Source organism: Crassostrea angulata, chromosome 3, assembly GCF_025612915.1.
Source record: "Crassostrea angulata isolate pt1a10 chromosome 3, ASM2561291v2, whole genome shotgun sequence".
Taxonomy (NCBI): Eukaryota; Metazoa; Mollusca; class Bivalvia; order Ostreida; family Ostreidae; genus Magallana; species Magallana angulata.
Genome location: NC_069113.1, coordinates 36,629,621 through 36,653,559, shown reverse-complemented (window position 1 = coordinate 36,653,559; position 23,939 = coordinate 36,629,621). Strand labels below are relative to the sequence as shown.

Genomic DNA, 23,939 nt, shown 5'->3' with positions numbered 1-23,939 from the left:
TAACCATCCAACCCACCCCCTTCCTCCCGAGAATAAACATCGCATCATATATGGCTTGGGAGAGGGTTAACTGCTTTTCGATGAACATATTGGACGAATAGTCAGAAGGAACTTCAGATAACTTGCCCCTTTGCCAACTAAAGCCCCCCATCCAATATACTTGTATCCTTCCCCATACCAAACAACATCACATCCTCTAAATTTTCAAATACATGCATCAAGTACCGGATAATAATGTCAATTGGTCACAATCAAAATGTACAGATTTATCGATTATAATTAAACTTTAATTCTAAAAATATATGTTCGATTATAACCTGAATATCAAGATTTAAAGTTAAATTTTCAAAGATACTAATTTGTATTCAAGGATTTCATGCATAAATGGGTTGATAGAAAAATATTTACAGAGATGTGCTGGACTACCGCAATTTTTGTGTGATAAATATCATAATATCATAGAGTGTAGATTTTTTTTCAAACTGAAGAAACATGTTACTATTCCAAACCTCTATCATTCATGAAATAAATGAAATGATCATCTATACCGGCAGCGAAGACCAGTTTAAAATCAGTTTAGTCGAAAACCAAAGAAACGATTACAGTAGGGTCTAAGAAAGGAAATTAAACTAAATCATTTTTGTGACTGTTTTAATAAAAATAATAGCCTTAATTATCACGTATGAAAATTGTATATTATAGAGACAAAATATAAGGATATTTGAAAAAACGTATATTGAGCAACGTATGCCACGTATACAAACTTTAAGATGTATCTGTTTTAATTTGAGAATAATGAGGACCGAAATGATCGGATGGTGAAATCCTGTGTAACCGTGATTGACTTAGCGTTTGTTTGACCATAGACATGGTTTAACGTACCGCCCAGTACTTAATCAGGTTGACAGTATGTAAACTATTTTTCAATTTGTTGGAGCTTCCACAATTTCATCATTTTTAAAAGCAATTTTCACGCATATCTGTACCATGTTAATTGTTAATGGCTATAGCACGTGTAACGTCTAATCTCAGTTGTCATTGGTAACATCTGACGCCTTAAAAGTAGAGAGATCTATGGTGTTTATTTTTAAATGCTGAACTAAGATACATATTTGATATATTTTTATAGATTAGAATATTATATTATACGCTATTTGAATACTCCTGAATTTTGCGTGTATCCTTTTTTTTTTTTATCTATGCGTAAAGTAAATAAATATTTCATCAATTTCAATTCTTGCCCCTGCTAACTCGGTCCAACTGAATTATGAAAAACAAATCCTTAAAGTTTTGCGATATACACAAGAAAATTGAATGCTGTTTCAAAACACTAAAATTAAACAGTCAAATTGCTTAATTGATGCAGAATCTCTTCCGTAACATTTCCTTAAAATTTTCAATCACAGATTAAAAAAATCTGTTATCAAACTATATCTTGGGTATTCTTTATATACTTCAGTAAGTCGTCTGTAGCTTTGACTGTTTTCTTCACTAAGAGAATCTGAAGAGACAGCATGAGAATTGCTCAGTTTAAAGGTAATCTATCAGTGTTATATGTACTATAATTTGTTAATTTAAAAACTATTAATTTGTTCATTAAAACACTCATTGAGTCTTACCTTTCACGAAGCCTGTACGATCGCTTAATTTGGTTACACACTCTGCTGTAAACATAATATTATGCATTTTATGCTCTGAACATTGCATTTCTCGGAATTAAAATACTGCATTGAAATCACTATTAATTTAACATTTAGAATTCGCACAATGGGCAAAATTCCTGTTGTTTTTCTTTATTAAATTCCCAGTTGTTCTGCCTAAATCATTAATCTCATTATGTAACAGATAAAGTTGAGAAGATTGTTACAAGAAAAGCAGCTACAAGCAGTAATCCTGTACATGATGATAATGAGACTGAAACTAAGCGGCGATATAATCTCAGGAAAAGAAAATTGCAGGACGAGAAAGGTGAATATTAATTTATAGTCTACCATTATAATATAACATCATTTGAATAACATTGATGTATATAAATGATCATACCAATTCGATTTTCAAACTAATGTATTTTGTATAGGCAACAAATATAATTCGTGCAAAAAGCTTATTTTATTTGTCAAATCTCCCATTTCTAATAAAGATAAGGGATATGACCACCTTTATCATACGGAAAGAAAACAAGACAAACATCAATGAATTTTAAAAATTAAATACATGTATGTAAATATAACAATAGGCCACAGACGGTTCACATGCCAGATAAAATGAACTATGATGATGCTGATGGTGGTGATGATGGTGATGATGATGATGATGATGATGATGATAAGAAACCAAATCAATTAATACAAACACTTAAACTACACATTTGATTCACCATCTCGTGACTCTCAATCTGAAAAAGAATAAGTCCTGGTGTAGTGAAATAATTTTCTAGTATAAATAAATTTAAAAAATACCTTTCATCGATCATGAATACAAAGAGAAAAGCTGTCAATATGGCAACAAACCGCGTTTTCTTTTGTGTGAACGGTATCAATAACCCATATTTCAAACCTGAGTTGATAAACATTACCTATCCAGAGAAATGGGGTACTCTACATGTAATATTTTACATAAAATAACTAAGTTCAACGAGTGATATTTTTTTAAAAAAATTATCAAAAATCAAAATCCAAGTAACATGCACATTTTTGATATATGTACATATATGTTTGATGTATGTATGTGTATAATTGATTTGCAAAACAACTCCCTATCTTGTAAACTGTAGAAGGGGGTAACCAAACAATATGGGTATCCTATATAAAATATTATGTGAAAAAATGATTGTAAGTTCAACAGCTGGTATTTTTACCAAAATATTCCAATTCCAAAGGAATGTGCACATCTCTGAAATCTGCAAAACAGCAACATCCTATCTTGAAATTGTAGGAGGAGTTATTCGTAAACAGGAGAACCCTTTGGTAGCCGCCAGCCATTTCACAATTTAAATAACTGTAGTGATATGAAATATAATGGCCAAGTCCAAATAGGGGGTCGTTGAATTATTCAGTTATTTTAGAAAAATTGTAGTCGAGGACTATTTCAACATTCTTTAAATCTTAATATCACACATCATATATAAAGCGGAATTTCTCTTAAGGATTTTTGAAAAGTGTAAAGCATGCTTATGTTTACTTTTGTTGACTTTTGCAGATCATTGTCCTTCGAATACTAATAAAAATCGACGAATAATTTGGCTACACAATGATGGGCCAACAAAAGTTTCAAAATTGAAAACAAATACATTGAGAAGAAGTAAAAGAGGGGCTACCAAAAGGACGTTTTCAACAGAACAAGCCGATGAAAAAAAATCATCACATAAAAAACAAAAATGGAATCCGGGGAAAAGAATTCCAACAAAGTCTCTCAAAAGAAAGATTCAATCCTCCATGAACACAATTTCTAACAGCCGCAAAAAAGCAAAAACACTCCCAACGTTCAATAAAAAGTCTGGAATATCTACATCTGTCAATATGAAGAAAGCCCCCTCTTTAGCGATGAAAGAAACAAAGTCATCATCAACGTTAGCTCCTGCAGTAAAAGGAAGAGTACGCGCTTCTCCTAATATAAAAGGAAATCAAGAGGGTTCACGGAAAACAAACCCGTCTCCTCAAAAAAAGAGAAAAGCAGCTCGAGTGAAGAGGTCGACTCCTGAGAAAAAATTGCAAATTAGAACCCAGCGATCAAAGAAAGAAAGATGTTGTAAAGAGTTGCCAGGGATGTTTGCGAAAATGTTTCTGAAGAAATTAGATCTAGTATCATGCATTAAGGGCATGGATGAAAATAACTATTCGCAAATACCTGGAATAAGCGTTACTCACGATAACCTTGTATGGGTGAACCATCTGCAGAATAAAAAAGAGGTGAAACTATACAATTCTGCTGGGGAGCTTCTTAGATCTTTTGATTTAGACTACTATCCAGTTTTCAATTCTTGCATGCCAAATGGCGATCTGCTGGTGACACGAATCCACACTGTCGGGGCCAAACCTATCGTGGAATTATTTTCTCGGGAAGGAAAGACAAGAATGCTTGCAGATCTTTCTACACACACCGAAAAACTGAGTGGAATTATTTATCAGGACGAGAGAATATACGTCATAGGTCACAGCTGCTACAAGTCCAGCATTCTTAAACTTGACATGAACGGAGAAGTAGAGGAAGTCTTTGAACCAAAACCTGAATGCATTACGATAGAGCATATCATTTCTCAAAATGGTCAAATCTTTGCCCTGAAAAATGACATTTTCTCCATGCATCTGCTGGGTTCTGATAAAATTTCATCTGAGGCTATTAACAAAGTAGTGGTTGACAAATCATATTCAGCAAGTGCGTCTGTTGACAACTTTGGAAACATTATTATCGGAGTACACTCACCGGGTCCTAAGATTGTCATAATCGATCCAAGGCTAGAGCGTAAGCACGAGATACGTTGTGATTTCTCAGAGAGGATCCGCTCCACAGCTGTCGACAAACAAAACCATCTCTGGATTGGAACTGATGATGGACATTTGTACATAGCAAAATATCTTAAATAAGGACCTTTATTTTAATGGCAAGATTAATAAAATAGAAACAAAAATACCGTTGGTTTTTTTATGCTGATGTTGAATAGTTAAGAGGCCCATCGGCCTTGACGGTCAATGGAGTACCATACCCCTTATTTGAATCTGTCAAGCAATATCATATTTGCATTTTAAAGCTTCAGTTTTGAGTCTTAACCCTAATCCGGGACTTCTCTTACAAGATTCCCCGTTTTTTTTTTATTTTAGGAGCCAATAAATGTAATAATGTTTTGGTAAAAAGAGACCTGCGAGCTTTTAATAGTAAATCTTTTATGTTCACAGATTGACTTAAAATGTTCACAGGCATACAATGACAGGATTTAAAGTAGATTACTTGACATATTTAATATGGCCAAGTCACAATCTATCTTTTAAGTTTTCAAGTTAAAAATGTGCAATCGTTTAAGACAATGTACGGCCAACGACAATAGATTGTCGTAATGTCTCGAGTGACCTTAAAATACATATTTATTAGATCGTATAATTTAATTTATCTTGAAGTTTTAAAGTTAAAAATGTGCAATTGTTTACACAAAACGTACGACTAATGACAATAGATTACCACAATGTTACGAGGGACCTTAAAAATGCATATTTACTATGTAACCGTATACCCACCTTAAAAAATATTAAAAGCCTCAACCCCTGCTCTATGAGTAGAGAATTTCACTTTTCAAAAAGAAGACGTTATTGACACACGAAAGTATTTAAAGAAGGTGTTGCAGTTCATGTGCTATTTTTCTCTAAATGTGTTGCAGATACGAAGAAAAAAAATCAAAGTCACACAATTGGAGGTTAATCTTTTTTTTTTTTTTTTTTATAATTCATCGTTCTACATAAAACAGAGTAGAATTTTATCAGGAAAGTGTGTGCTAATGCCATAAGACCACGAGCGAAATTTTTTGAAAATGATTATGCATACAAATGTGGCAAGATTTCAAGTTTGTTAAAAAGGCCGGAGTCCTCATTGTTGTAAAAACTGCCTCCTAGAATTAAAATGAATTTGATATACACGTAAATAGTCAGAAAATTTCTTAAAAACTGACCTTTCTGATTTTTGTTTCAAAGAGGCTTTTAAAAAAAATATTAACTTTTGGAAAGAAATAATGCTTTTCAAATCTAAAAACGCTGTGTTAAACTCCCCACTTTTTATCAAATCTAATTTAGTCAAGTGGTCACGTAGTTTAAAATGTTTTGACTATAACTGACTATATGTATTTATTGAAGATATTACAACACGTGTTTCGATCGAACACGTGTTTACCTGGTGTTTGTTATGAAGACTAACCAATTGATTGGTTATTATATTTATAGAAAACCTGTTCTACAGGTATTCTCGTAAGGTACGCACGATTTGGTAAAGAATTGAGTTTTAAGTCATCCGAAGGCTCTCTCTCAGTGCAAGCAGACGTTTCCCCACCCACCCGCCCTCAAAGATAGTCATAAATGTTTGGTTTTATGAAAAATATATATATAAATATTTTGCTAATATGTGTTGTTTTGTTTTTGTAGAGAAAAAGAACACAAGAAAATTGAATTATGTGATTGTATACATGTAATAATTAAACTGCACTTCTGAGAGCGCTTCTGCATCTATATACGTGTTGTTATTTATTTTATAAATTATTTATGTTCGTTTGAGTGTTAACAAATAAGAACATAATTTGATTGGGTTCGAATATCGAAACGGTTTGAATTTTTTAATCGCATGAACAGGTAATGTATATAAACAATGGGGACCGAAATGGTCGGATGGTAATATCTTTAGTGACCGTGAATGACTGGGCGTTTGTTTGACGTACATGTACAGACCTCTACCTGGTTGACTGTTTGTAAAAAAATATTTAATTTGTTGGAGCGTTCACATTTTCATTATTTAAGTATTAGCAAATTTCACGCATAGCTGTATCACGTGAATTGTCAATATATAGTTATAGCATGTGTTACGTTAAATCTCAGATGTCATTGTATACGTTGTCATTGGTGACACCTGGCACCTCAAATGTGTAGAAATCTACGGTGCTGAATTGTTTTGAATGCAGAACTAAGATACATATTTATTATATTTCTATAGATTATAACATAATATTATACGCCAATGGAATTCTACAGAATTTTGCGGCTTTTTTTAACCTGTGCGCATGGAAAATAAATATTTGTAAATTCGTCCCCCTGCCAACTCGGTCCAACTGATTTTGCATCTACACAAGACTGCCATTTCAAAACAATAAAACAGTAATATTACTTAAGGTCAGACGACACGTTCCTCGAGAATCTTTTTTGTATCTCCTCGTAATAAAGAGTTCCAATAAAAAACATTAATTTTATAATTATTTTAAAAGTGATCAAAATTTACTTGGAATTGGTATATGTCTAGATGGCCGAGTGGTTAGAACCGTGGCCGCTCACTGCCAGAAGCGTATAGGTTTTAGAGGTCGTGAATTCAAAGCCCCGGCCCGGCGGAGATATAGTTCTAATATAATGAATTTCGCTATGCTGTAGATGTATTTATTTTTTATATCAGCAAATCAAGTGTATTTTCAAGAAGATTATATAGAAAATTGCATACTCTAGTATTTTGTAGAAATACCTGGTAAGGTACCCTAATTTTTTGCAAGAAAGCTTGTCAAAGTAGTAGTAAACCATTAACAAATTCCTGGAAAAAGTTATCTAAAATTGAGGAACGTGTCGTCTGACCTTAATTCATGCACAATCTCTTCATTAACATTTTCTTAAATCTTTTAACCATGAGTTTAAAAAAATCGGTTCTCAAACAACATCTTGAGTATTCATTATATACTTCAGTAAGTCGTCAGTAGCTTGACTGTTTTCTTTAATAATGACATATTTTTGTCTGGCTTGTTTTAATAAGGTTACCCTGTGATGTTGCAGGCATCTTGTTGATCTACATATTAAACTTTAACAGCGCTTAAAGACGATCAGATCATACAGCATGGGACTTGCATGGTTTAAAGGTAATGTATAAAAGTAATATGTACTACTTTTGTTAATGAAATAACTTTTTGGGTCTTAATTTTCACGTAGCCTGTACTATAGCTTGATTTAGGTAGACATTCTACTCTAAACCTAATATTATACATTTTATGCTCTGAACATTGCATTTCTCAGAAATAAATTTTTTCATCGAAATCATGTTTTTTAATACCCAGATGTTCTGCTCAATGCATTAATTCTTATTACGTGACAGATAAAGTTGAGAAGGTTGTTACAAGAAAAGCAGCTACAAGCAGTGCTCCTGTACATGATGATAACGAGGCTCAAACTAAGAGGCGATATAATCTCAGGAAAAGAAGGGGGCAGGACGAGATGGTGAATAGTAATTTATAGGCTACCATTCTGTTATCACATCATTTGAATTACATAGACGTATATTATTGATCATGAAAATTCGATTTTAAAACTAGTTCTCCAACAATGTCTGATAATGTTATTTGTATAGGCAACATATATGATTTGTATTCAAAGCTTATTTTATTCGTTAAACCTTTTATTTCTAATGAAAATAACTCATGATTGTATATACATGTACCATTATTATATATGGAAAGTAAAAAATTACAATTAATTTGTATCAAGACAAAGCACGCAATTGACTTCAGTAGATGGTCATATTGTAATCAAATACTAGTATTGTCCTGTTTTTCTGTTGAGGATGGCTCACTACACCTTGAAATACTCCCTCAAATCATTATGATAAATAGCATGATGTATTAGAAGCAAAAAAACATTTGAATTGCCATCTCGTGATGTAGTGCCTTAAAAATACACTGTAATTAAAAACTTCAAACCAAAACCAAACTTCAAGAAATTTTACTTAAGGTAGTGAACTTCGGTACATTGGTTCCCGGTGTTCCGAGACAACAACATTGATTGGTACTGTATGGTTAAGTACACAAATCTATAATTTAAGACTTATAATGTAGCAAACCACTTGTTCTTGTGGTAATTGATGAATTCTGAACAGTTTTTTGCACATCATATCATTTTTTGTTGGTGAGCTCAAGCTTCGATGCATTGCTGGAATTATTAAATATAATGTCAAAGTTTAAAAACGGGGTTGTTGAATTATTCAGTGATAGTCGGGGACTACATAGACATTCTTTAATTCTAAATATCACAGAAACCGGAATATTTCTCTTAAGAATTTTTTGAAAGTGTCAAACATGCTTATGTTTACTTTTGTTGACTTTTGCAGATCACTGTTCTACGAATGCTAGTAAAAGTCGACGAATAATTTTGCCACAAAACGATGGGCAAACAAAAGTTTCAAAATTGAAAACAAATGTATTGATTAGAAAAAGCAAAAGGGGAGCTACCAAAAGGATGGTTTCAACAGAACAAGCCAATGAAAATAACAGATCATCACATAAAACACCAAAAGGGAATCAGGAGAAAAGAATTCCAACAAAGACTCTCAACAGAAAGAATAAATCATCTATGAACACAATTGCTAACAGTCGCAAAAATGCAAAAACACTTAATAAAAAGTCGGGCAAATCTACATCTGTTAATATAAAGAAGAAAATCAACTCTTTAGCGGTTACAGAAACAAAGGCATCATCAATATTAACTCCTGCATTAAAAAGAAGAGTACGCGCTCCTCCGAAAGGACAACATGAGAGTTCACAGAAAACAAACCCGTCTTCTCAAAAAAAGAGAAAAGCAGCTCGAGTGAAGAGGTCGACTCCTGAGAAAAAACTGCAAATTAGAACCCAGCGATCAAAGAAAGATAGATGTTGTAAAGAGTTGCCAGGAATGTTTGCAGAATTGTTTCTGGAGAAATTAGATTTAGTATCTTGCATTAATGAAGGTAACAGTTCAACAATACATGGAATAAGCGTTACTCATGATAACCTGGTGTGGGTGAACTATCTGTCGTCGAAGCAGGTGAAACTATACAATTCTGCTGGGGAGCTTCTTAGATCTTTTGATTTAGACTACCATCCAGTTTTCAGTTCTTGCATGCCAAATGGCGATCTGCTGGTAACACAAGGCTACAGTTATGGGGCAAATCCTACCGTGGAATTAATTTCACGGGAAGGAAACACAAGAATGCTAGCAGATCTTTCTACACACACCGAAAAACTGTGTGGAATTATTTGTCAGGACGAGAGAATATACGTCATAGGTCACAGCTACAGGTACATCATTCTTAAACTTGACATGAACGGAGAAGTAGAGAAAGTCTTTGAAACAAAACCCGAACGCATGAACATAAATCATATTATTTCTCAAAATGGTCAAATTTTTGCCCTGAATACTAACATTTTCTCCGCGCTTCTACTGGGTTCTGATAAAATTTCATCTGAGGTTATTAACAAAGTGATGGTTGACAAATCATATTCAGCAAGTGCGTCTGTTGACAACTTTGGAAACATTATTATCGGAGTACACTCACCGGTATCTAAGATTGTCGTAATTGATCCTAGACTAGAGCGTAAGCACGAGATAGATTGTGATTTCTCAGGGAGTGTTTGTGCCACAGCTGTCGACAAACAAAACCATCTCTGGATTGGAACTGATGATGGAAATTTGTACATTGCAAAATATCTTAAATAAAGACCTTTATTTTAATGGCAAGACTAATAATATAGAAAAGCATTATTGTTGGTTTTTTATGCTGATGTTGAATTAATTTTTCCTTAATAACAAGAGGCTCACAGGCCTTGACGGTCACCAGAGCCCTTGGATGGACTGGTCAAGTATATTTGCATTTTAAGCTTCAGTTTCAGTCTTAAACCTAATCCGATATTTCTCATACAAGTATCCCCACTTTATTATTTGATTATCAATGTATACCCTAGCTCCAGGAGCCAATAAATGTTAACTTTTGGTAAAAAGAGACTTACAGGCTTTAAATGATCAATCTTTTTTGTAATCTTTTATTAAAATCAATGTCATATTTTTACACATCAATATAAAGTATCAACAAGATAACTATTCACAAACCTTACAAATAATCACAAATATCTTGATAAATATTTTTCTTATATAATCAATCTTTCTTAAAACAGTGTTTTGAACATTCAATTTACCTTTCAATACATAAAGAATTTTTTTCTTTGACATTGTTTCATCATGAAACCTACATTTCATTTGTATATTGTATATGCAACAAAAGCTTTTAAATTGTTTAAAACCAATGTTTTTTCGTTGACTTCATCGTAAAATCCAAGTACAATAATTTTCCAAGTAACAGTAAACTTAAGAAAGGAACCAATTTTTTCAAAATAGGTTTGACAATTTCACAATCATATGATAAATGTTTTATGTCTTCCTCAGTGTTACAGAAGGTGCAAAATGGTGATACATCTTTATTCCGTTTACTTACATATACATTATTATTCAATATATCATTTAACAGTTTGTAGTTAAACTCTGCTATTCTTTTCTCATACATGTTCTTTATTTTTGACGCATATACATTTTTCAATATATACCCTTCCTTAATGTTGAATATTTTCTTGGACCGATTTTTGAAATTTAATATCAATGAATATTGAGTAGTAAAAATTGCTTTTTGTAGATCTTATAGATTTTGTAACATGGTTTTTAAAAAGAACATGTACATCATTTTTTATATTTAAGTACTTTGCATATGAACAATCAAAATTTTGTCTAAAATGTTTGACAGCTCTTTTTAACATAACATATTCACAAATTATATTGTTCTTTTCAACTAATTTGTTTGAAAAATATGTTATATTATACATTTCCCCAGTTTCATCAAAAATATCTTTCACATATAGTATGCCACCCTTAAGCCAATTATAAAAACATAGTGGTTTTGAATCGTATTGAACAAGTTTGTTATTCCATAAAAATTGGCTTAAAAACTCATCTCTTGTTACACTACCAATCGATGTTTGTATTTTACAACTATTAAAGGCATTGAATACGTTTCGATAAAACTGCGGTAGCGTTTATTATTTCGAAAAAATCGGAATTGTTTGGATTACACTCATTGGTTTTAATAATATCAAAGACTGTAATATTGTGTTGTTGCAAGATCTCACTGAGTGTTCTATGTGTAATACTTTCTGGATTTACTTTCCTATCTAACCATGATGCTTTAGCAGCGTAAAATTTACTCTCTACATCGATTATCTCGATATCACCTTGTTCAATTTTTCCAATTAACTTGTTTCTCTTTAGTCTGTCTCGTTTTTTTCCACAAAAAATTATAAATCAATTTTGAAACATTTTTTGAAAAATTAAACATCTTGGTTCTGTAAAATATTAGCATTGTATAATATCTTTGAGAAAGCATAGGTATTTATAATTGTACATTTTCCAAATATTGTAAGATTTCGTTTTTCTAAATAACTTGTCCAGTTTTTCTCATAACATTCGCTTTTATCGTGTCAAATATAAATGCCTAAAGATTTAATGCATGAATTTGTAATTCTTACACCTCTTATATAGGTTTCTTCCGCGTATTTATTTACAAGTGGGCCAGTTAATAGGCATTCTGTTTTTAGCTCACCTGAGCTGAAAGCTCAAATGAGCTATTCTGATCACATTTTGTCTGTCGTCTGTCTGTCCGTCCGTAAACTTTTCACATTTTCAACATCTTCTCAAGAACTACTAAGCCAATTTCAACCAAACTTGGCACAAATCATCCTTAGGCAAAGGGGATTCAAAGTTGTGAAAATTAAGGGCCATACCCGTTTTCAAGGGGAGATAATTAGAAATTAATGAAAAATTTCGAGAAATTTTCAAAAATCTTCTTCTCAAGAACCAGAAAGCCAGGAAAGCTGAAACTTGTGTGGAAGTGTAGATTCAAAGTTGTGAAATTCATGACCCCCGGGGGTAGGGTGGGGCCACAATGGGGGGTCGAAGTTTTACATAGGTATATATAGAGTAAATCTTTAAAAATCTTCTTCTCAGAAACTAAACAGCCAGGAAAGCTGAAACTTGTGTGGAAGCATCCTCAGGTAGTGTAGATTCAAAGTTGTGAAATTCATGACCCCCAGGGGTAGGGTGGGGCCACAATGGGGGGGGGGGTCGAAGTTTTACATAGGAATATATAGAGTAAATCTTTAAAAATCTTCTTCTCAGAAACTAAACAGCCAGGAAAGCTGAAACTTGTGTGGAAGCATCCTCAGGTAGTGTAGATTCAAAGTTGTGAAATTCATGACCCCCGGGGTAGGGTGGGGCCACAAGGGGGGGGGGGGGTCGAAGTTTTACATAGGAATATATAGAGTAAATCTTTAAAAATCATCTGCTCAGAAACTAATCAGCCAGGAAAGTTGAAACTTGTGTGGAAGTATCCTCAGGTAGTGTAGATTCAAAGTTGTGAAAATCATGATCCCTGGGGGTAGTGTGAGGCCACATGGGGGGGGGGTGTTAAAGTTTTACATAGGAATATATAAAGTAAATCTTTAAAAATCTTCTTCTCAGAAACTAATCAGCAAGATGATTCTTTATCATTGTTAAAACTTTGGCTCCAGGACAATTCTTCGGCCTCACAAGAAGGTTCAGAGTTTGATGTAGCTAAATATCCCATATATAAACAATTGTAAAGGATCTTTTTGAGAACTGCAATACTCAACATGTGATATGACTATAGAATTGAAGCAGGCATCTATTTTTTCATTAGAATCTTTTTGTATTACTGTATTGAGTTATTGCCCTTGATTTATTGATTCTTGATTATTTTAATTAATGCATCCACTGTTAACCAATTATTGTGATGATTATTTTTATACAATAATAAATATTCAATGTATATAAGTTGTTCTGCATAAGAAGTTTTGGGTAAGGCTAGATTATTTTGTTTATTTTTGATTTCCAATTTTTAGATACTATGAATTATTTTAGGTTGGCACATATATAGGGACAGTGTCTATTGCATTTCGATGAGCGACTGTTTGGGGTTAAACTTGAACAGGTATGGATAGATTGAGTGTGTGAACATCCTTGCTCTATCTAATCTACGTGTTTTCTTACCTTCGATACAAAGTGTGCGGTCATTCCTGCCCTGTATCGCAATAATACAAGTGTGCAGTCAAGTGTGCAGTCATATCTACTTGTATTGGTGGTGGTAGCGGCGGAGCACTAATGTATGGTCATCCTGGTGTTCAGGCCTTTCTAGCGCAAGTGTGCGGCACTCCCTGCTTGCGTTAGGTTGAGCTGTTAGTGCAAGTGTGCGGTCATCCCTGCTTGCGTAAACGTTGGTACCTGTTGAGTTGCGTAGGTGTGCGGTCATCCCTGCCTGCGTAACTTTGAGTCCCTATATATGTGCAGGAGCGATGATTAAAGTCTGCTCTTGTAAATATTGGCAGCAATCAGGGCTATCCGAGTTCCAAGGGGGAAAATTGGATTTTATTTATACAGGATCTACATGTATTATTGTACATTGTCCAGATTGTTTGTTTTATGACTCCATGTAGCTGACTTTATCATACCTATTGTTCCTCAGGTGAGCGATGTGGCCCATGGGCCTCTTGTTTCTATATTAAGTTTTGGTCCAGCAACTTTAGAGAATTCTAAAATTGTTTTTAATACTTTTTTCAAGGATTTTATATCTTTTACCATACTTGTACAATCATCTGCATGTTGAATCATTTTTATGCTATCGTCTGTCACGTAATTTTTTTTGAAATGATAGCCCTTTGATTTCGTTATCGCTCTTTATCTGAACAGCTAATATTTCTAGAACAAGATGAAATAATAATGCAGAGACCGGACAGCTTTGACGTATTCCTCTTTGCATTATACATGGTTTCGACATTCATCCATTGTTTTTAAATTTAAATGTGGGCTTATTGTAAAGTGTTTTCATCATTCCGATGAATTTAGAACCAAAGTTAAACTTTTCTAAAGTTTTAAACATAAAATTGTATTCTATGGAGTTGAACGCTTTTTCGGAATCTAGGAATACAATGTAGTAATATTTCGTCCAAATCATTATGGTTGTAATATTCAACGACATCTAAAATCAATCGCGCGTTTTCACCTAAGTATCGTCCTTTAATATGAGCACTTTGTTCACGATTTATAATTTTACCAGCTTCATTTTGTAATCGTAAAGCTAAGACATGTGCAAATATTTTGTAGTCAACATTAGTTACGCTTAAAGGTCTATAGTTTTTTTTAAAATTCTCATTTTCTCCTTTTTTAAAAACTAGAAATAAAACGGCATTTCGCTGAGAGAATGGTAAAATTCTTATTTCAATGCTTTTAAGAAGAGATGCGTAATATATGTATTTTAAATCATTCCAAAACATTTTGTAAAATTCTGCCGTAAGTCCATCTTGTCCAGGAGATTTATTATTTTTCATACATTTAATCGCTGTTTCACATTCGCGCATGGTATGCAGTTCATCACATTATCTTTTATCATTTTCTGTGATTTTTTTCGCATTTTATATTTTTAACATATGTTTCAATGGCGCCATCACTAATACTTTTGCTCTTATATAGTGTTTCATAGAAGTTTGTAAGGCAGTCCATAATTCCTTTATTGTCCGAGTGTTCTATTTGATTGTTATCTTTTATTTTATTGATTGTATTTGTCGTTTTTTGCTTTCTTTCAAGATTTAAAAATATGATGAACATTTTTCTCCTCTTTCTATCCTTATAGATCTGGATCGTACAAATGCGCCACTACATTTCTCGACGAAAAATCATCAACTTCTTTTTATAGCAGTCGTTTATAGGTCATATTTATTTCTGAAAAATCTTTTGATTCTAAAATCTTTATTTGTTCTTAATAAATTTGATTCGATTTTTCTTATATTTATCTAGTTTTGAATAATTTATACAAAAGTTTTTGATATTTATTTTGAAATATTCCTATCTATATATTGGGTCTTCTTTTTCAAGTTTTTGCGTTTCCTTGCGTAAAAAAACTTTTAATTTTGTACACAAAGCTATGTTTTCTTAAAGTGAGTTGTTAAGCTTCCAATATCCAGCCCCTCGGGGATTTTCACAAGTATAGAGTTCAAGAAACATACCCAAGTGATCCGTAAACCTGTTATTCGTCCCCTACCGGTTTCACCGGAGGGGACTATAGCTTTCCTCTGCGTCCGTCAGTCCATCTGTCCGTCCGTCTGTCTGTCCCACTTCAGTTTTCCACTGTTTTTTTCTTTATGCGTTGGACGAATGATATGAAACTTGCTGAGCAGCTTCAAAATATCAAACTACAGATCAAGTTTACACTTTTGTAGCGTCTGGTTGACATATTTTCAAGAAAATTAATTTTTTATATTCCAATTTTTTAATGTTCGGGTTCGTTATCGGGCTCGGTGTGTATCAAATAAACGAGAAAAGTATGTTGTTAGTAATAATATCGTGCATTACTTGGACCATTCCTTTTATTGTTTCTAACAAACAAATAAGTTCTGTAAAATAGTATCAAGCATTGTGTTGTAAATTTAATCGACAGGGTTTTTTGTATTATTAGTCCCCTACCGGTTTCACCGGAGGGGACTATAGCTTTCCTCTGCGTCCGTCAGTCCGTCTGTCCGTCCGTCCGTCCGTCTGTCTGTCCGTCCGTCCGTCAGTCCGTCTGTCTGTCCCACTTTAGTTTTCCACACTTTTTTTCTTTATGCATTTAAGGAATAATATGAAACTTGCTGAACAGCTTCAAAATGTCAAACTACAGATCAAGTTTACACTTTTGTAGCGTCTGATTGACATATTTTCGAGAAAATTAATTTTTTATATTCCAATTTTTTAATGTTCGGGTTCGTTATCGGGTTCGGTGTGTAACTGAATAAACGAGGTCAGTATGTAGTCAGTAGTAATATCGTGCGTTACTTGTACCATTCCTTTTCCTGTACCATTCCTTTTATCATTTCTAACAAACAAATAAATTCTATAAAATAGTGTCAAGCATTGTGTTGTAAATTTAATCGGCAGGGTTTTTTTTGTATTATTATTATAATCGGGTTCGTTGTCGGGTTGGGCTGTTTAACTGTTTGGTTTAATTCGGGGTACAGAAGACGGTAAGAAATGATATTGTGCATAACAGTGCATTGTTTTCACAAATTTTTACCAGCGAATACAGAATAGACTTGGCGATATTACAGGAGATGAAATAAAGAGTATTATTTTACCTATTTCCTATTTAATTTCTATATCAACTATATAGTTTTAATTTCCTCTGTTATTTTATCTCTGATTAAAGCATGACATCTCGTTTACAATAGCTCTGGAATAGTTGCGTGCTTCAACCTTGGAAGCTTTCATAGAATAATACAAACCGGTAGGGGACGTGTATTGCTTATGCAATACTCTCAGAATGCTTGTTACAATCGGGTTCGTTATCGGGTTGGTCTGTTGAGACGGTAAGAAATGATATTCTGCATAACAGTGCATTGTTTTCACAAATTTCTACAAACAGGTAGGGGACGTGTATTGCTTATGCAATACTCTCAGAATGCTTGTTGTCTATGTTTTAACACATGCAAAATATTATTCATTGGAAATGATAACTGTTCTGAAGTGAATACATAATCGATCCTACTTTGAGGGACATTATCCCCATTACACCATGTTAAGCCTTGTTCATAAGTTTTCCCACTTGATAACCAGCAATCTTTAAAACAAAATGTTTTCAAAATTTTCTTTAGTACACTAACGCTTATATCTTTTTTATTTGTATGTATTTGACAGTTAAAAATCAATTCTATCTTTCTCATTATCAGGCGTATAAACATTTATTAGAGTCAATTTTTGATCATTATACTTTACATTAATTAATAGTTGTCTGCCGTCTACAGATTTATAATGGTTTATAATTTCTATTTTACTATTCTTTTAAACAAAACTGATACCCCCTACTATGTACAGATTCTGAAAAAACAATGCACTATTTCTCCAAACCATCGTGAGTTAAAAAAGATTCTAGCTGTTTTACAAATTGAGTTTCTTGCAGAAAAATAATATCACATTTAACATCTTTTAACCAATCAAAGTGTTGTTCTCTTTTTGTAAGTATTTATACCTCTAACATTTAGATAGTATCGTTTTAAAGAGGAATTGTCCATGTGTTGGTAAGGGTTGGAGGGCGTTTTACTTACTTACGGGCATCGCCCTTGTCGTTTATCTTGCCTTGTCATTCCGCACATCTTTCAGCAGTTTCTCAATATTGGGCTGTCTCTCATTTGTTGCTTCCTTCCTAATAACCAATCTTTTGTTATATTTACAGTTTCATTTAAAATGCACACATGCATGCAATAACAGGATTTAAAGTAGACAACATGGTATGGAACACATGTATAATTTAATATGGCCAAGTCACAATCTATCTTCAAGTTTTCAAGTTAAAAATGTGCAATCGTTAAAGACAATGTGATTACCAGAATTTCTCGAGTGACCTTAAAATACATATTTACTATATAGCCATGTACCACCACCCCTAAAAATACATAAAAAGCGTCAACCCCTGCCTCAGGGGTAGCAAATTTCACATTTCAAAAAAGGACATTATGCAATGAATATATGCCGAAAACAATTCTGTACGGAAAAATATCAGACACTTTCGAGGCCCATTAGTGCCGAGGACTGTCTGATATTTTTTCATACAGAGGTGTTTGAGGCTTATATCGTATTTAGAATACTGTCATTGAATTTCATTGTTGATTAACCGAGACAGTCCGATTTTGAAGGTTATTAGTACTGTAACCACTAGTAATGGTCTGATATTCAGAAGCTCACTTATATCGGACTGTCACAGGTAAAATTTTAGACTGCTGGAACAAAAAAAATGACACCACAGCAGTGTTTTAAATACACAAGAATGTATCTAATAGAAGATGTTGCAGTTCTTATGCTATTTTTGTCTAAAGGTGTTGCAGAATAATGAAAAAATTCATAGTCACGGAATTCGAAATAAATTTTTTTTATAATGCAAAGTTGTACATAAAGCAGAGTAGAATTTTATCTAGAAAGTTTGTACTTATTCTTTATAAGACCATGAGAGAAATTTGAAAATGATTACGCAGACAAATGTTGTAAGATTTCACGTTTTTTAAAAGGGGAATCTTCATTGTTGTAAACACTGCCTCCTTGAAACAAAAATTAATTTGATATACATGTAAACGTTAATAGTCAGACAATATCTTGAAAACTGCCCTTTCCGATTTTTGTTTCAAAAGGCATATTTTTGAAAAATCTAACTTTTGGAAAGAACAACATAACTGCCTTTCAAATCTAAGAACGTTGTGTTAAATTTCCTCATTTTTCATCAGATCAAACTTTGTCTAGTGGTTACGCAGTTAGATTAATTTTGACCGGGACTGACTTTTTTAAATTGGTTCGAATACCAGACCGTAACTGACCTTTTAAATTGGGTTCGAATCCAGAAACGGATTGAAATTTTTAATCGCATGAAAAGGTAATGTGTATAGATAATGTTGAAAATGTCAGACTTAAGTTATTTAAATGCTTGACAATGTAATATTTTGCATGGTTGTTAAAAGGAAAGTTAATTTTAAAAAGTATGAATCGGTGATGAAAATATGCACGGATCAATTTGCTCTAGCTTTTTATTTAGACTATGTGTTATCTACTAGCGCAGACCTTCCTACTAAGGAAAAATGCGATGATTATAATCACAACCCGTTTTTGAAGAGCCAGAATAGGATTTGTTCATGTAGTTCTAAAGAATGATATTTTAAACACGCTGGGCAGTAGAAATCAAATTGTTTTGTTAACATCAAAATACAAAATACATGGTCATTTCCCGAACTGGATCTGTAAAGAGCAAATGGTGATTGCCGTGTTCGATAGAAATGTGCGTAAATTGTTTGTGGATTTAGCCTTCATACGAATCATGCCCGCACATGTACATATAACTAAAGACCTTTACGTAATCTCTTCATAATAACATATGTTTCTTTCAGCGTTACGGGAAAGGTCATTTTTACGTGAGGGAATATATCCTTCTTTTCTGCAACATCATCTTTTAATAATAATAATAATACCAAGAATATTGTTGCTATAGCAACAAAAAGGTCTTCCGTTCTCATAAACATGTACTCATCTGTAAAAAGATTCTTTCCAAAAGAAAATATATTGGATATACTATTAACTGTACAGAAAATTTCCAGAACTTACTTCCATGTCAAACAACGAAATAAAAAAATCATTTTTTCAGTACTTTCTCTGACGACAGGAAGTAACGCCCATTTAAGGGTGTTGTTTACTCAGGGTTTGAGTTCTCAAATTCGGATTGTTATTAAGTTCAATGTAATGAGTAAAATTTGTTCTAAACCAAAAAAGTATTAATAAAATGAATTATTATTGACAAAACATTTGATATTTTTACTTTATTACGTAATTACGCTCAAACAAAAATAGACTTTAAGCCAAACAGAGGAAATTCGGACTAAATTTAGCAGATTTTGTTTTCCAATAAACATTTTTGGCAGTACTCTAATATTGAAAGTTAAGATTATATATTTTAGTCTATATAATTTTTCATATTTTCAGCTGGTTTTACCTCACTTATTCATTAAAATAATTGTATGGCACGAATTGCGAAAATATTAAAAAATGCTTAAAAACGATAAAAGACACCACATCTCAAAATTTTGATCATTGACCTCATATAAATTATATGCCAACAGAATAAGGTCAATATAAGTAGTTTAATACCATATATGTTTTTGTATTATCATCATTCAATTTTTTGTAAACTTAGATCAAAAATGGGTAGGAATTTGAAAACTGATAGAGGAAATTCGAACTGGAATATTTTTTCAAATTGTAGCTGAAATCTTAATGTTTTGTACCTATTTAGTGCCACTGCCATTCATAAAATGTACCTAATTTTTTTCAAGTGTTTTATTATTTGAAAAATATTTACAATTAAGAAAATTTCAATTCGGATTTTCCTTGATTTTTCAAAAAAATATTCAATGGCCATTTACTCAAAAAGTAGGTCATTGACCTACTTTTTTGAAAGTGAAAAATAACACTACAATCAAAGGTCTATAACATACAATAGATGGGGTTTCATTATCATCAGTGGAATTTTTTTTCATTCTGAGTAAACGTCATCCTTAAGGATTTCGTTTACTCAGGGTTTGAGATTTCAAATTTCTTTTTTACAAAAGTCAGTAACTGAAATCAAAAGTTGTTTTAAAAAGCGTGTACAACATTTGTTTAAAAAAAGCTACCTGAGATATTTAAAGATACCTCACCGGAAGTAGATTTCTTTGTTTATTTTGCATCGGATAGATGACATATGTAAAGATTTATACTAATATTTCAATTGAATGGAAAATAAATAAAATGCGTAAAAAAAATCTGAAGTGCTTCCAGTGACGACTGGAAGTTATAAATTAATTATGACGAACAAAACAAAATAGTATAAACACATTTACAAATAAAGTTCTATCATCCCACAAAGTCGGGATGTTCAAGTCTTTATCGTAACGGTTTTTGAGATCTCGATGTGACAAGCTTTTTGCCGCAGGACAGGAAACAGGCAACCGGAAATTAATTTTAAAAAAAATGAAAAAAAATCGCCTCGAGATATAACTTTTTTTCTTTCATCCCTAAAAATTTCATTAAATTCCATCCAGCTATCTCTGAAATATTCTGTTGGGAAAAAAAGATGAAAATTAGTAATAATTACTTGAAATCGTTGAAATAGCAACAAAAAGGTCTTTCGTTGTCATAAACATGTATTAATGTTTAAAACAAAGCTTCTTTCCAGTAGAAAATATACAGGGATATAATATTTACTTTGAAGAAAACTTCTAGAACTTACTTTCATGTCAAACAACGAGATGAAAAAAAACCCCTTTTTGAGTACTCTCTGTGACTACCGGAAGTAACACACATCTTCTAACACATGTATATCATTTATGTAAGTTTCGTGTCATGATCACTAACAGTTTCTGAGATATGGCGGGTACAAAATTTAGTTAAAATAGCTACATGAGATATTTGAGATATCTTACCGGAAGTAGATCTTATTTGTTTAACATCGCACAGAAAACTTATGTAAGGATTTATACTAATATATTTACATCCACCAAGTATTATTACCTCTATTTCTTACGGAAATTTATATTTAATTCATAGCTCTATAGAAACAGCCAGACTGAAATCTACACGCCCCGTTTATCGATTGGTCGAAATCTACGGCGGCTGAAACTGACAAGAAAGTGACAGGATTGAATTTAACACGCCCTGTTTATCAATTGGTCGAGACCTACAACTACCTAAGAAAAATCACGGACTGCACGAACTAACCATGATGATGTCAGACTCCAAGTCTCACTGGAGACGATTTGGCTGTTTCTTTTAGCTAAGTTAAACGTACTTATGTACATTAACAGTAATTTAATTTTACTTACTTTTTACGCTCAATTTATTAATTAGTTAAAATAAAGATGTTAATATAAACAATGAAATGCTCACTTTGGTGATTCATGTGGGTTATGAAGGTAGCGATCATTGCAGAAAAAATATACATAACCCGCGTTAGCGGGTTATGTATATTTTCTGCAATGTCGCTACCTTCATATCAAAGTGAGCATTTTAATGTTTAAATATTCATTCTATGTAAAATAACCTCAATAGGTTGAGAAAATTAATATTTGAAGCTCTTTCGGTGACAACCGGAAGTTACGACGACCAAAACAAAATAGTTTAAACAATTCTACTTACATAGGTCTATCATCCCACAAAGTTTGATTGTTTAAGTCGTTACCTTTTTTGAGATCTCGTGTAGTCAAGGTTTTTTGTTTCGGGACAGGAAACAGATAAACAGAAATGCTCAATGAAAAGAAAAGTTAGCATGTCATTAGACATTAGAAAACATTTTTTTTTTCACAGGGCAAAAAGCCATCTTTAAGCAAGTCCTTAAAGGTGGCGTAAAGGTGGCTTAAAGGATATACGATCTTTAAGCCACCTTGAAGTCACCTTTAAGCTAAAGCTTAAATAGGTCCTTAATGTCCAAACTACTTTAAGCCACCTTTAGACATCTTTAAGTTTTCTTTACGCTCCCTTTAAGTTTTCTTTACACCATCTTTAAGTTCCCTTTAAGTCCAGTTTGATCAAGCTGAACAGATTCATCTTAAATACATAAATTAAATGCAAAAGCTCTTTCGTATGGATAGGGGGCGGGGTGATCCGAGTGATGATATAGTTTTCAAGGGGGGGGGGGGTGTTCCAGGCGATTTTAATTGTCAACACACACCATGCAGAAATAGGTTTTGCTTGTGTAAACACATAGTCGCTCCACTGAACACAGATTGCTACTATCAACACCGCTCTAATGATCTTTTATTTTGTTTCAAAACTACTGTAGGGGCGAGCGCAGTCCCTGTCTTTAAATCTGCGCATGAAATAATAACAAATTCTCTCTCTCTCTCTATTAGTAATTAATATTTAATATTTTACCAAATGATACTTAGTCGAAAACCACCAATTGTATTACTGTTGGCAAATGATGTAAAATTCATAATTTTCATCGAACCGATTCAAAATTCAGTAATACAAATCTACATAAATTCGTTTTTATTTAGAATTTGTTTTCGTAAATGAACACCCATTCACACACGCTAAGTATATACGACAATGTGTTTCTTTCTTTTCTTTTTGTTTATCCGGTTATTAAACAAAATAAAAATGAACGAGTAATACATGGTTTAATTTGATAATTTGTTTAAGATATGTATTTTTTTTTTCAATTTTATTACTAGTAATTATTTCTAGGTCTAATTCTAGATCTGCTAGATACATGTTAAAGATGAAAAGACTCTCAACGGCCTTTGTTATATCGGGCTGGATATTGCTGCTTTGTTTGTATAGACGTGGTTTTATTCGTTTGTGTATTATATCTAATTAAAGTCTATTGTTTGTCCAACTTGAGAATACCCCTGGAACTAACACAGAATATACAAGATATACACAACAGGTGTATAGTGTGTCCAGGTGCACGTCAGGATTTCTAAAGTTGTTGAAATCTTAGTATGTACGTGTATACGATATGTCCAGTGAATGAAAGTTTATTTGCATTAATTTGTAACTCATTCTCAAACTATCATTTCCTCACTCTGAGTTTAAAAAATATTACGTCTACAAATTAAAGATACATGTACATGTATGTAAGAGTAAAATCTAGAGGCTAATTAATTACAGTACCGGTAATCATAAATGGGGTTAATTATTTAAATAAATTTATAAGCTTAAGAGTAAATATGTCACATACCCGCGGCCGGGTACATTATATGTACATGTATAAATTATGTATACATCATTTGCAATTGCCACATGCATTAAATACGTCACCGGTAATTGGTGATATTGTTTGTATAGAATTGATAGTTTAAAAATCAT

General features: G+C 32.7%; 2 protein-coding genes across 13 annotated transcripts; both read left to right on the top strand.

Moving 5' to 3' along the window:
* Positions 1–800: 800 nt before the first annotated feature.
* LOC128176662 (uncharacterized) lies at positions 801–4,624 on the top strand. 2 transcript variants are annotated; one of them, XM_052843152.1, is made up of 4 exons: positions 801–907; positions 1,460–1,536; positions 1,846–1,968; positions 3,199–4,624. In XM_052843152.1, the coding sequence occupies exons 2-4, from the start codon at positions 1,515–1,517 to the stop codon at positions 4,581–4,583; spliced, it is 1,530 nt and encodes a 509-aa protein (XP_052699112.1). In that variant the 5' UTR covers positions 801–907; positions 1,460–1,514; the 3' UTR covers positions 4,584–4,624. The 2 variants fall into 2 exon arrangements, with proteins under 2 accessions (XP_052699112.1, XP_052699113.1); XM_052843153.1 differs by having other exon boundaries at positions 871–900.
* A 1,671-nt stretch (positions 4,625–6,295) lies between these two features.
* On the top strand, positions 6,296–12,104 carry LOC128178211 (uncharacterized). Of its 11 annotated transcripts, none has more exons than XR_008242920.1 (4): positions 6,296–6,442; positions 6,685–6,845; positions 7,483–7,585; positions 7,819–7,941. XR_008242920.1 is itself a non-coding variant. In XM_052845260.1 (4 exons), exons 1-4 carry the CDS (start codon positions 6,388–6,390, stop codon positions 10,188–10,190), a joined length of 1,593 nt encoding a protein of 530 aa, XP_052701220.1. In that variant the 5' UTR covers positions 6,373–6,387; the 3' UTR covers positions 10,191–12,104. The 11 variants fall into 11 exon arrangements, 1 of the variants encoding a protein (XP_052701220.1); XM_052845260.1 differs by lacking the exon at positions 6,685–6,845 and adding an exon at positions 8,827–12,104 and having other exon boundaries at positions 6,373–6,438; positions 7,537–7,585; positions 7,819–7,947; XR_008242925.1 differs by lacking the exon at positions 6,685–6,845 and having other exon boundaries at positions 6,315–6,431; positions 7,503–7,585.
* Positions 12,105–23,939: the final 11,835 nt, after the last annotated feature.

Excerpts from the sequence above, each read along its gene's own strand:
- LOC128176662 (XM_052843152.1), top strand. The coding sequence starts at position 1,515 with ATGAGAATTGCTCAGTTTAAAG. Across the intron at positions 1,537-1,845 it reads GAGAATTGCTCAGTTTAAAG|ATAAAGTTGAGAAGATTGTT; the intron begins GTAATCTATCAG and ends ATTATGTAACAG. Across the intron at positions 1,969-3,198 it reads AAAATTGCAGGACGAGAAAG|ATCATTGTCCTTCGAATACT; the intron begins GTGAATATTAAT and ends TGACTTTTGCAG.
- LOC128178211 (XM_052845260.1), top strand. The coding sequence starts at position 6,388 with ATGACTGGGCGTTTGTTTGACGTACATGTACAGACCTCTACCTGGTTG. Across the intron at positions 6,439-7,536 it reads AGACCTCTACCTGGTTGACT|CGCTTAAAGACGATCAGATC; the intron begins GTTTGTAAAAAA and ends AAACTTTAACAG. Across the intron at positions 7,586-7,818 it reads GGGACTTGCATGGTTTAAAG|ATAAAGTTGAGAAGGTTGTT; the intron begins GTAATGTATAAA and ends ATTACGTGACAG.